The 12,765-nt window shown below is 40.7% G+C and overlaps 1 protein-coding gene across 1 annotated transcript; it reads right to left on the reverse strand.

The window, feature by feature from the left end:
• Positions 1 to 1,214: 1,214 nt before the first annotated feature.
• On the reverse strand, positions 1,215 to 9,914 carry pyroxd2 (pyridine nucleotide-disulphide oxidoreductase domain 2). The gene is made up of 16 exons (XM_039784783.1): positions 9,726 to 9,914; positions 9,328 to 9,347; positions 8,806 to 8,899; positions 8,155 to 8,228; positions 7,906 to 8,061; positions 7,525 to 7,678; positions 7,366 to 7,427; positions 7,184 to 7,281; positions 6,942 to 7,083; positions 6,699 to 6,833; positions 6,546 to 6,618; positions 4,538 to 4,691; positions 2,643 to 2,794; positions 2,287 to 2,393; positions 1,800 to 1,920; positions 1,215 to 1,531 (listed from the first exon to the last, which is right to left on the reverse strand). The coding sequence occupies exons 1-16, from the start codon at positions 9,847 to 9,849 to the stop codon at positions 1,461 to 1,463; spliced, it is 1,737 nt and encodes a 578-aa protein (XP_039640717.1). The 5' UTR covers positions 9,850 to 9,914; the 3' UTR covers positions 1,215 to 1,460.
• Between the last annotated feature and the right edge of the window lie 2,851 nt (positions 9,915 to 12,765).

A 12,765-nucleotide genomic window follows, 5' to 3' on the forward strand; every position in this document is an offset into this window, starting at 1 on the left:
ATGTTATTAGTACCACCTGTGTCTTCCTACAATGACAAGTCAAAATATTCAGCTGTGAAAAAGACCTATGAGATTTCCACAATGAAATCCCATGTAAAACACACCAATAATCATAATGCATAGCTAAAAAAAAAGAAAAACAGTAGCTTGATATCATTTGAATTTATTCATACAAAGTTGTAAAAAGTCCCATTGTGCTTCATTTCCAGATTAACAGTTAATTTCATTGAGACAAGTTGTCAGGTATTCTCAAAATGGATTTGTCTTCAACATTAATGTTGTGTGTTAGTATCAGTTATTTTCTACTGGCTCAGTTAGATGACTTCATAACAGGAGTTACAACAACAGTTGCATTAGTGTTTAATATCAGGAGTGATTAGTGTGACTAGTGGACTTTTGACATGGACGACCTACAGTATAAAGAGCCTAAAAGCCTCTTTTATTGAGTCTCCCCTCTCGTCTTTCATCTCATGTCAGTTGTATTATTAAATCAACTTTTTTCTTTTCTACGGAGCCCCCCTGGTCCTACTTTGTAAAAAAAATTAATTATGACTATCTCGTGGCCTCAAGATAGTATCTCGTGGCCTCAAGATACTATCTCGTGGCCTCAAGATAGTAAAGTGTCTGACACATGGACCCTTTGTTATTAAACTGGACCCTGTAGTGTAGTGCAATACTTCACATTGTGTGCAATATTCTCTGTTTTAATATTTAGTGTGCAATATAGTTTGCTGCATTTCTGCTTCTTTCCTTTCTTTTTAACACTGCCTTTTCTTAATTCATTTTTGTATTTAAATTTTTTTTTATTTTTTTTTTATTTTTATTCATTTATTTTATTATATAACTGTTTCTTCATCTGTTACCAATTTGTATGATATTTTTAACTGTTTTTATGTCTTGTGTAAAGCACTTTGAATCGCATTGCTGCTGAATTGTGCTATAGAAATAAAGTTGCCTTGCCTTGCCTTGCCTATTTATTTACTAGTACTGTTTATCACAATTCTGTTAATACAGTAATGTAAATCTTGTAGGCTGCATATCCATAGTCCTTTATAATTCTTCTTCATATTTTATAGCCTATATTTATACTTTTTACATGTATATATGTCACAAAGTGGAGCCAGGCAGCCAGAGTTTTCTTATGTTGTATATAGTGTGGTGTTTCGGGTGTTTTATTTTGTATATAGTGTGGTGTTTTGGTTTGCGATCGTATCTTGATGCCTCAAGATACTATCTCGTGGCTACGAGATAGTTATAATACATTTTTTTTGACAAAGTGGGAACAGTGGGGCTCCGTACTTTTCAGATACCCTAACAAACATAATATGGTGGAGAGACAGCTGATCAGATAGATAGTTGGAGTGAGTTTTGAAATTATTTTCTCAAATCAGTCAAATTCACACAAATCCGACAAAAGAAACTGAACACTGATTGATTACACACTGATGGCATCAGATGTTTCAGCGACGTTTCAGGTCAGCCTTGACAGCGAGCGCTGCATTCCAGCCGGGAGAACCCATCACACCACCACCTAAAAAAAATAAACGTATAAAATGGACAATAATTAGTCAGTCTTGTTCTGTGTGGGGAAATCAGTAACAGTTTACTCAGCCACCTAACATCATCAAGCAACTTATTTAATTTATCATCAGCAGTTTTTCATCCAAAGGTTCATTAACTGTGCTCTTCTAACACCAGACAATTTAACATAAATGATTGTGCTTGCATTACAATATACACAACCAACAGCCACATATGCAATTCAATATTCAGCTGAGGGTTCAGCATTAAAACCAAACCTGGATGAGAGCCACTGCCACACAGATACAGCCCTTTAATTGGTGAACGGTAGTCTGAGAGAGAGGGCAAAGGTCGTGCTAGGTAGAGCTGGTCCAGCGACATTGATCCATGGAAAATATTCTGTAAATACAAAACCAAAATGTTTACTTTTCGTTTTGTTTCTTGATATATGTAAGATATGTTGTTATTATGATAAAAGTAGCCTTGTTTAATGACTGCCTCATACAGTCATACACAAAAAGCAGTGAGTTTGTGCCACTAGCGGATATGAACTTTAGTTCTCACTCATGGGTTGTGGTTAAACTGTCTGTAACCATTAACTGCTTATACAACAGGTCTGTCCCTGAGCAGATAGTGAACAACAGAACACTGCAGAGTACACAAATGACTTCCTCATCCAGTTGACAGTTGATTGTGACAAGAAAGTCAGTTTTGGATCCATATTCAAATTGCTTCCCAGCTCTACAATGGCTACAGTGTATGTACCCCTCCAGTGAGCCCAAAGATCCTCTCCAGGTCAGGTGGAGCCAAGATGTCCCTGCCCACAACCGACTTTTTAAACCCTGGTGCGTATTGCTCCACCCAGTCAAATACTGAAGAGACAAACACAGGCTTTTATCACTGAAACAGGTTAATCAGTACACATTGAAATTGTATTGTTGTTTATCAATTCTGGAATCTCAACATTTAAAAAAGACAGAGTGTAGCCTTAAAATATCAGTCTTATTTTGGGTTAACCTTTTCCCTTTATAACTCTGCCATCATATATATATATATATGTAGTTTAAGATCAGCCTTAAGCACAGCATGCTTGAACTCTTGGATAATTTTGTGTTTCAAACCAGTGTCTGCATAGGCCTCCCTGTCCTGGTCAGTCCACTCCCTGCCCTCTATGTGGTAGGGGGTGAATTGGGTGAACAGTGACACCGTATGGCAGCCAGGGGGAGCCAGAGTAGGATCCAACACAGAGGGGATAGTCATCTCCAGCATGGGTCTACAGCAGAGGGGCATGATGAGACAAGATGGTGGGGGAGTGAAAGGAACACGCCACCGTACTTTGAAATAGGGGTTATTCACCGTCTCCCTTAGATTTAGACAGGTGGGCAAACACATTTTTGTCTCAGTGCATGCATTGTCTTAGTCCGGCAGCGCCGCCGCTAGTTTAGCTTAGCATAGTAAATGGAATCCTTTGTTGCCGGATAGCATTCACAACGAATAGAAATAGCAATGCAGATTAAGACTAGGCGATTTCCTAGGCAGCTACTGACTTGGGACCTTATTGGGGCGAAGCACAGGTGAAGCACTGCTACTTGGGCGCAGAGATATCACACAACACCTGAAACCCCCCAACTTCCGCCAACATACCGCCGTGAATATTAGCTGGCTATTCTTCCTACACAGACATAGTGAATGGCGATGAACATGGCGGATTTTGTGAGCGACGAAGAGGATGACTTCTCAGACAGTCAAGATCCAGAACCACACCTCTACAAACCAGAGTTTTCAAAAGAGGAGCTGCGTGCTTTGGAAATAGAACGACAGGAGGAGGAGGTTGCGATCGCTCAACAGCCTGAGGATGAGAGCCAACACGAACTGGAGGTTGTGAGTGTCTGTGCTGTGGCGAGTGGGACAAGGTACTGCCATCGATGACCAGGCTCTCTGCACCCAAGTAGCAATGCTTTGCCTGTGAAACCCAGAGCGTTTATTTCTCCTATCCTGCAATGTGTGTGTGGAGGAGCCAGACCTTACTCTGCTGCGCTGTGGAGATAGGTCTGGCAATGCGAGACTATGTTGACATTAATGTATGTAGAAAATATCTACTACAAGGCACATAATATTATAGTGTCAAGATATATGCTCAGCAAAAAAAGAAACGGCCTCTCACTTTCAACTGCTTTTATTTTCAACCAACTTAACGTGTAAAACTTTGTATGAACATAAAAAGATTTGACTACTAAGAACCAAACTGAACGTTTCACAGGCATGTGACTAACAGAAATGGAAAAATGGGTCCGTGAAAAAGGATGGTCATAATCTAAAGTTACAGAACGTTACAGGGAAGACATCCTCCTCCCTCATGTAGTACCCTTCCATGCCCCCCAGAAATGCCGGGGAACTTGCAGGTGCCTTGGTGGAAGAGTGGTAACATCTCACAGCAACAACTGGCAGATCAGGTGCAGTCCATAAGGAGGAGATGCACTGCAGTACCTAATACGGCACCTTAGTGCTCTTTTGTACAGCATTTTGGTCAGCTTAAGCTGTGTTTAAATGTGCTCTAGAAATAAATGTTACTTACTTTACAAGAGACAAGGTTTAGAGAGCAATTCTCAACAAAGTAAACAGAGGAGATGCACTGCAGTACTTAATGCAGCTGGTGGCCACACCAGATACTGACTGTGACTTAGGATTTTGACCATCCTTTGTTCAGGGACACATTTTTCCATTTCTGTTAGTCACATGTCTGTGTAACATTGTTCAGTTTAGTTTAGTAGTTGAATATTTTTATGTTCATACAAAGTTTTACACATGTTAAGTTGGCTGAAAATAAAAGCAGTTTTGCTGAGTATATATGACGAATTGTACAGTGCTTTATATGCCTGTGATATTTATCTACAATTGAATCTCTAGCATGTATAGTCAGCTAACCAGCAGGACAAATGCTGAATGTATTGTTGAATCTTATTTTAGGAAAAAGTGTTATGTGTTAAAGTGTCCACTTGGAAGTCTGAAGATGTACCTTGCTGAGGGACGTCCATTTATGGCCTCCTTGTATGCAGTCTCCAGGAGCTCCACGCTTTCACAGTTGAGATGAATGGAGCACTGATGGTGGGGTCCAGGTTTATCATCTGGTGTGGGAGATGCTAGAAAGTTTGGTAGCTTGTCCACTGCCACTGTCAAAAAAAATTAAAAAATAAAACAGGTTAGGACAAATAAAATTACATGGAATCAGTGTACGCTCTATGTGTCTTTTTTTAATTCCATTTTTATTTTCTATAGTGTGTGCTTACGTTTCAGCTTACTTAAATATTTGAATTACAATTAGGGTAGTCTATATCCTTGACGTTCCACTTCCAGGATTGCTCCGTTGCTGCCAGAAAATCCGCCGGATTTCACTCATTAAGGCCGGATATCTGTTGCCTTGGGCTTCCCTTGTGTTGGCATTGTAAACTCTGGTCGATTTATGAGGACTATGGTTAACCTTTTCTCAGATCTCTGCAGGGTAAATCCAGACAGCTAGCTAGACTATCTGTCCAATCTGAGTTTTCTGTTGCATGACTAAAACAACTTTTAAACGTACATGTTCCACCAAAACAAGATCCTTCCGAGCCTATTTTTCAGCGGCACCGCAGCTTTTCTCCAGTTCTTAGCACCGCCCAAGATGATTGTGATTGGTTTAAAGAAATGCCAATAAACCAGTGCACGTTTTCCTCCCATCCCCGAATGCTATGTGGAGTAGCCAGGCTCTCTTCCAGTGCACTTTGGAGGAGGGTCTGGCAAAGCGAGAGTACAATTAGGGCAACTCTCAGTGCAAGGAATATGTTGCACCTAACACTGCTGACTATCGTTAAGTCTAAGAAGCATTGCACTGTATGCACTGTAAAAGATCAGTTGGGAGTAAAGACTTCCTGAGTTAATAAAGCCCTACAGATCAGGCTCTACTGTAATTAACAAGCAGGAGCGACAAGTGGCACCACACTGAAGAAGCTGAAGAACACTAAACATCTTCTTAGTTTTGTGTGCTTTACACTGTTTATACCCCAAACTAAAGAAACTTGTGTTTAGAGTAACAAGAGCTTAGGCAACCTAATCTCACACTGTAAAAATACTGACAGTACTCAATAGTGAACGACTAAGAGCTGATCCCTCTTGATACACTACATCTGTGTGTGGCTTATTGCCAAGTCTGCCTTACAATTTCCCACTTCTTTGCAGCTTTCAAAGTGTGTACGTAGTGGTTCAACACAAACAAAAACAGACCTCATAGTCTAAGTATGACTAAAGAATGTCGGGTTTCATTTAAACATCTATCAACATATGGCTAGAGAAACAGAAAAACAATGTTTGCACAGAGATAAGACAATTTGCCCTGCAGCTAGCCTAAGTAATATATTTTAAATTTGGTTTCTTTTAAGGCTTAAGCATGATTTATGGTTCTGCAGAGGCTCCATGCAGAGCTTTCGCCGTAGCCTACGTAAGTGGCCTTAAGTTTATACTTGTGCGTTGGTGTGTGCGTCAATCTCTTTAAGAGAATAGCAGGGCCGGCATGTGTGTGTGTCTCCCCTGTGCTTTCTGACCATGGTGGGAAATCTGGAACTCTCTTCTTGATTTCATGTTGTTTATGGAGAAGGAGAACCAGGAAATGAGTAGGGGGAATTGCAACGCTACCGAGCCACGGCTGAGCGACTTGCGTCGCACGTCAGACTATGGCGTAGAGTCCGTATCTCCATGTATCTACGTACGTAGCCACGGCGTAGATTTAACGCAGAAGCATAAATCACGCTTTACTGTGAAAGTAAACATAATCATGCTCTGAGGCAGCTTTAAAGAGAAAAAGGTCTCTACTGTATCTCAGGAGTGGGAAGATTTTATACTAATTTGACAGTCAGCACCTTTGCATACAATTGATATCCTCCTTTATTTTAGCAGTCAAACCATTCAGTCTATGCTCAAAACACAAGAGCTACCAGCTAATGAAAGATTTGCATATAAGATCAATTAGTATGAAAGAAACAGAGCAGATTTACCATTGATCTTGGTCACAGGTGAAGTGTAGTCTATTTGATCTACGGCTTTGATGAACTCTGGAGAAAGGGCAGCCTACAATAAAAACAGGAAATCAGAATAAATCATATTGTCTGGTGCCATGATTACATGTAGTGTTTATTTCTCCATATTACCTGTGGTGTGAGGTTCTTGAAGGTAACATGTGGGGTAGCATTTGATAAAACAACTTTACTGTGGATCTCTGTGCCATCCTTTAGCACCACACCCTTAGCAGCACCATCTGAACCAACCAAGACCTGTGCTACATCCTGCCAAGGATACATGTTTATGCATAAGGACCAAAATTCAAATGCTAGAATATAGTTTCCAAAAAATAAATTGCATCAAAATCAGTATATTAATCAAAACCATATTACCTTCTCAGTGAAAATGTCTACACCATAGGATCGAGCAGAGCTGGCAATAGCCTGAGACACGCCTCCCATGCCTCCCTCCACATAACCCCATGCTCCCTTCTCCTTCTCCAACTCTCCCATTACATGGTGCAAGAGCACATACCTTCAAGGCAACGTCAATGTTTAATTCAATGCGGTTAAACCTGTAGTTACCGGTAGATGTGTTTATTTTGTGCCACAGGGTATCATAAAACGTGTCTCACCCACTACCAGGATTACTTGGACTGGTCATGGCTCCTATCACAGCATCAGTAGCCAGTGTTGCTCTCAGTGGCTCCGACTCAAACCACCGATTGAGGATCTACAACCCCAAAGCCGAGTTAGTCACGATGCAGTCAATAGAAAACAGCAATTAATGCCAATCTTAGTGGAAGCTGTAACAAACCTTCATTATTGGTGCAGTTAGTATCTCATAAAAATCTGGAATGTTTCTGCCCAGTTTCAGACCTTTAAATTCAAAAACATAACAATATGACTTAGTTATTGTAAAACAAAATGAGAAAATATAAAAAGTCATTTCTCAAGCACACATCCACCAACGCACCACATTTGACAATAGGCATCAGTGTTTTAGCTGAAGCCAGTCTCTTCCTCAGTGATCCAGTGGTAACACCTGGAATGTCGACAGGAGAAGCATCCAAAAGAGGGTGGATAGCTCCTGCTAGCTTCTCAAGGTGTGCAACAAAATCTGGAAAGGCCTGGGTACATGTCAAAGAATGGGGTGAAGATGAGGATGAGCGTAAGGATGTGGAATTGTATAAGAAAAAAGGCCGGAATAATTTAAATTTGATATTGGTGGAGATACAATGAAGAACGTTTTCAGTTCTACTGGGACAAGAGCTTAAATCTGCACACAAGTTTAAAATGCAGAAACATGCACAATACAGTCAACCATTTACTATGACTATCATAATGCTAAAATCACCTTAGCGTCCTTCTGTGAGAACTTGCCAATCTCCATTTGGTTCATGGCCAGATCTGAGCCCAGGGTGAGAGACCTTGGTGGGGCACCGCTCACCCCCTCCTCCAACAAGGGGGTGAAAGCATGGGGATCCCTCAAATACACCTTTAGCCCATGTTTCTGAAAATAGGTTAACAAAAAATGAAGACCAACTACTTCATGTCTTCTCATAATGAGCTGAATTCAAATATTTTACAACTTTGCTATGTTTACCTTGAGCTCCAAGTCTGCACATATGTGCGGTCTTAATAAGCTTAGCAAATAGGAACACCTGGAGAAGAGGAAACCTGCACACAAGAGTATTGTTACTCTAACAAGGACAAAATAATACATTCCTTTTAAGCATCACTTGATAAAACACATGCTAACACCGTGTTTTTAATTAGAAACTTGGAAAAGTAAAAATTTATAATTACAAAACAGTGTTTAACCCCAGCTGATTATGCAACATTCATTCAACCCCTTACAGCACATTTGCTAGCAGTCTACAAAAATTAAACCTCCTCCACAACCTAAGGGTCAGTTTACCCAAATTACAGAAAACCTGTATTTCTTCAGGTGGTATCTGCTGCATGCAGATAGTTTTGTGTGTGTGTGTGTGTGTGTGTGTGTGTGTGTGTGTGTGTGTGTGTGTGTGTGTGTGTGTGTGTGTGTGTGTGTGTGTGTGTCTCTCCAGATAATCCACAGAACACAGTGTTACCCTCTTAATGGACTACTTGTTAGTAATTCCCTGTATACAGCATCTGTACTGCGATGCAACTAGGGGTGTAAAATAGTTGGTTTTTTTGTTGTTACATTTGAGTGAACCGACCCTTTATGACCTGGGTCGAGCCAGGATTGTACCCCAGCCAGAGGCCAACCTACCAGGAAAGATTTCCTCTGTAACAGCTGCTCCTCCCAGCACATGTCTGCGCTCCAGCACCGCTGTCTTCAGTCCTCCCTTTTGAAGATAGGCAGCCTACACACACAAGTCTGTATTACTATCTTTGTGGGGACATATCATTGACATAATGCATTCCCTAGCCCCTTACCCTAACCTTAACCATCCCAACTAAATGTCTAACCTTAACCCTTACCCTCACCCTAACCATAACCTAATTCTAACCCTAGTCCTAAAACCAAGTCTTAACCCTCAAACAGCCCTTTAAACTTGTGGGGTCCAGCATTTTGGTCCCCACGAGGCTGTGCAGAACCCACAAGTATACTGTATTCCCCGGTTTTTGGACCCCACGAATATATTAAAACAGGTACCACACACACACACACACACACACACACACACACACACACACACACACACACAACACACATGCAAAATGCACATCACCTTTACCCAGTTGCTGAACCATATAATGTAGGTGTTGGGAAACATATGCATGTACTCACTGCCACCAGTCCATTGTGTCCTGCAATGAAATATAACATGTCAGACATTTTTCCTAAAAATACAAATATCCCACAGAAATTACTGAAAATTCTAAACTTAATTGTTCAAATTTAAGTTTCAACAAAATTGTTGTTGGGCACTTTGTGCAAGCTGCTCTCCAGTACTTTTTACAGTCTAGCTGAATTAGTCCTAAATTGAACAATTCTGATGAATCTTGCATAACACTTATAACAAGAGAAAGTGCCAAACCACTTCTCTCAGAAGGGTCAAATACGTTATTACTTTTGCAAACTTAGCTAAAACGTTGACAGGCGTGGATCATACGGTTATTGTTACGTAATACTGTAGCATAGCCTCTGCATTTTCTGCACTTTTCTGCACATTCCACAGATCTCACCTCCTCCGATGACCAGTGCGTCATACTGGGATTTTAAAGCGGTGTGACTGGATCTGGATCTAGTCACTGTACTGACAACAGCCACAGCCCTCCGTCCTCGATCAGTCCACACCGCTGCAGCCATAGCAAGAGTTTGATCTTACACAATCCTTCCCTTTTTCTCTTGCAGCTGCCTAGGCTGGATCCGATTTCAGCCTGACGCGCTGTCCACTTGGTGGCGCAGTTGTTCCATTTAATCCAGATCCAAAGCCTCGTGTCAAGGTTTTCCACAAACTTACAACATACAGCAACACGTGTGTGTGTGTGTGTGTGTGTGTGTGTGTGTGTGTGTGTGTGTGTGTGTGTGTGTGTGTGTGTGTGTGTGTGTGTGTGTGTGTGTGTGTGTGTGTGTGTGTGTGTGTGTAGTGTAGTGTAAAATATGACTTAAGACAGGGGCGATCAGTTTATGAATACAATGTGACCAAAATGTTTGCATGTGAAAAACAAAAACATCTCCTCCACAGAGCACATGACACTTGTTTGCGAAGGCGTTTGTTTTCGATTTTCACAGACAATATACACAAAATATCAAAAAAATATATATATAATAATGAAAAAGTGCAGTTCAAGCTCTCTCTCAGTTGGTTTGGGGGTTGGGCTCAAGTCATCTCACAGTAAGGGCCAACCTTAAGAGTTTTAAGATGAGCTCTTAACAAATAATGGTTTCTTAGTGCTGCTGTTGAAGATGTCATATTGGCCTAGTGGTTCACTTATTGTGCATTAATAAGATAAGAGGCCATAGATCATCTGTAGGCCTGAGCAGCAGTCCAAGGAGTAGACAGAGCCAGAGATCAAGGAAGGAAGGGTGTTAATTGGTACAAAAACAACCAAACACAGCAGAACAGAATCGAGTTATCTTCTCATCTTGTCTATATAATGTGGATTTTAGACTATGTTTTGCTTAGACAGTGTAAAATAATTCCTGAGGCGTATATAGATTGTGCACTCTCTTGGTGGAGGGAATAAAATGAGGTGTTATGGTGATCTAGAGTTTCCCGCTAGACCTAACATGCCTCTCCCTTGGTGTATTAGAGTAGTATTAGTTTCAGGGAAGAGAAATGATCCTGATAGGCTGTCTGCTTGGTTTTCCTTTAAGGAACGTCTGCGGACAACAGCCAATCAACCTTAACTAGATCAGAAGCAGGAGATTTTGTTCTTGTAAGCAGAAATTAACACTTCATTCCCCTTTGTCGGCAGAAATTCAACACTACAGCCCTTGAAGGCTCTCCCAGGCAATAAAAGGAGAAAATGTAATTATGTTATAACAGTGCCGCACCAAAACATAATTACCTCATTTTCTGGAGAAAAAAAAAGTGCTCCATTTTCCTCCAGGGTGGGAGGTTCACTGGTGAAGATGTTAGGCCTAGAGACATTTATCTGTCAGCTTTTTGCATTCCTAATTATTAAATATAAGCTAGCATATCATAAAAGGTGTTACTGTGCATTTGTAATTATCTTGCTAAACTGAGGACATCTACTGTTCAATGACAAGAAGATAAATTATTTGCGGTGTAGTGCACTTGCAAGAATGTGTCCATATAATACTTATAGGTACTCAAAGGAGGATTCATGAAAAAAATAATGAATGTATTTGAACACCTGCAGCAGAGAGAGCCAATAAACACTGAGTTAAATGTCCATACTACAGTTTGGTGTGGATAATTGTCAGTCTGTCTAAGGTATGGTGAATACTGATCTAGAGTTGAAACAATTAGTCTATTAAAGGTGCACTATGAGTTCCTGGTTTCAGCGCAATTTCATTTTTGTCTCAAATCGTAGGCATCGCTCCTTGATCCGCTAGCTGTCAACCCCATGAATACACTGTGAAAAAGCCCGGTCTCGGGAGACAATACAGGGATCATAACATCAAACAAAAACTAGAGGCACAGGCTGTGCACCAAAATACAACAAACCACATTCCAGCCAATCACCGACAAAATGGTTGGGGGAAGGAGTGGGGGTTAGTGACAGTTAGTCAGTTAGTCATGACAGGGGGGGAGGGGGGAGCTTGCTCTGTTTTGTTTTGAATTTACTTGGAACATCAACAGAAGTGACAATGCAGGAACTCATAGAGCACCTTTAAGCGATTACTTAAAGGTGCTCTAAGCGATGTTGGGTGACGGCACTTCTTGTTGTCGTTTGAAGTATTTTTAAACAAAACGAGGCTAGCTCGCCCCTCCCTCCTCCTCATCCCGTCCCCTCTCCCTCCCTTCCGTGCTTCCGGCACTAACCCCCCAACCCCCACCCCCAAATCCTTCTTGTCAGTTATTGGCTGGAAAGCTGGAAGACTGTTTGTTATGTTTTGTGGTTGGCCAGTTTGTTTTTGTTGGCATTTGTGGAGCCTGGGCTGTACAGAGACCGCATTTTTTTACAGTGTGTTCAGGGGACAGGCAGCTTGCTGATAGTGAAGAGATGTTTGCTGTATGTGACAAAAAATGTTGTAGCCTAAAAAAGCGTGACATCACTTAGAGCACCTTTAATCAGCCCTACACTAACCAAACTAGAATATTATATTATGATAACATTGTAAGTGAAAATGACGTACTGTTTTTGTTCATTAATAGCCTAGACATAAAAGGTTGTTCACTTGATGTGACATTAATAATACAGTGTCTTATTATTTACCAAGTTAATGGGATCTTAATAATAATAATAACATTAATTACATAGCGCTTTTAAAAACAGAGTTTAATGTGCTTTAACAGACAAAGCAAAGCAAAAGCCGGATACCCATAATGTCAATATAACAACAGAGAACTAACAGGCCAAACAATAGCAAGACAAAGTTTGAGTAATAGAGAGAAGACAAATAAAAAACATGACCGATACAATTATACAAATAAAAAGGATAGAAGCAATACGATCAATAATACAATCTTAAAATCAATTCTAAATTGAACAGGGAGCCATAGGAGAGAGGCTAGGATTGGGGTGATGAGCTGTCATCTGTTAAAACCATTAAGAAGCCTGCTCTGCTGCATTGTGAACTATAGTTGGAGGC

Source organism: Perca fluviatilis, chromosome 19 (genome assembly GCF_010015445.1).
Source record: "Perca fluviatilis chromosome 19, GENO_Pfluv_1.0, whole genome shotgun sequence".
NCBI lineage: Eukaryota > Metazoa > Chordata > Actinopteri > Perciformes > Percidae > Perca > Perca fluviatilis.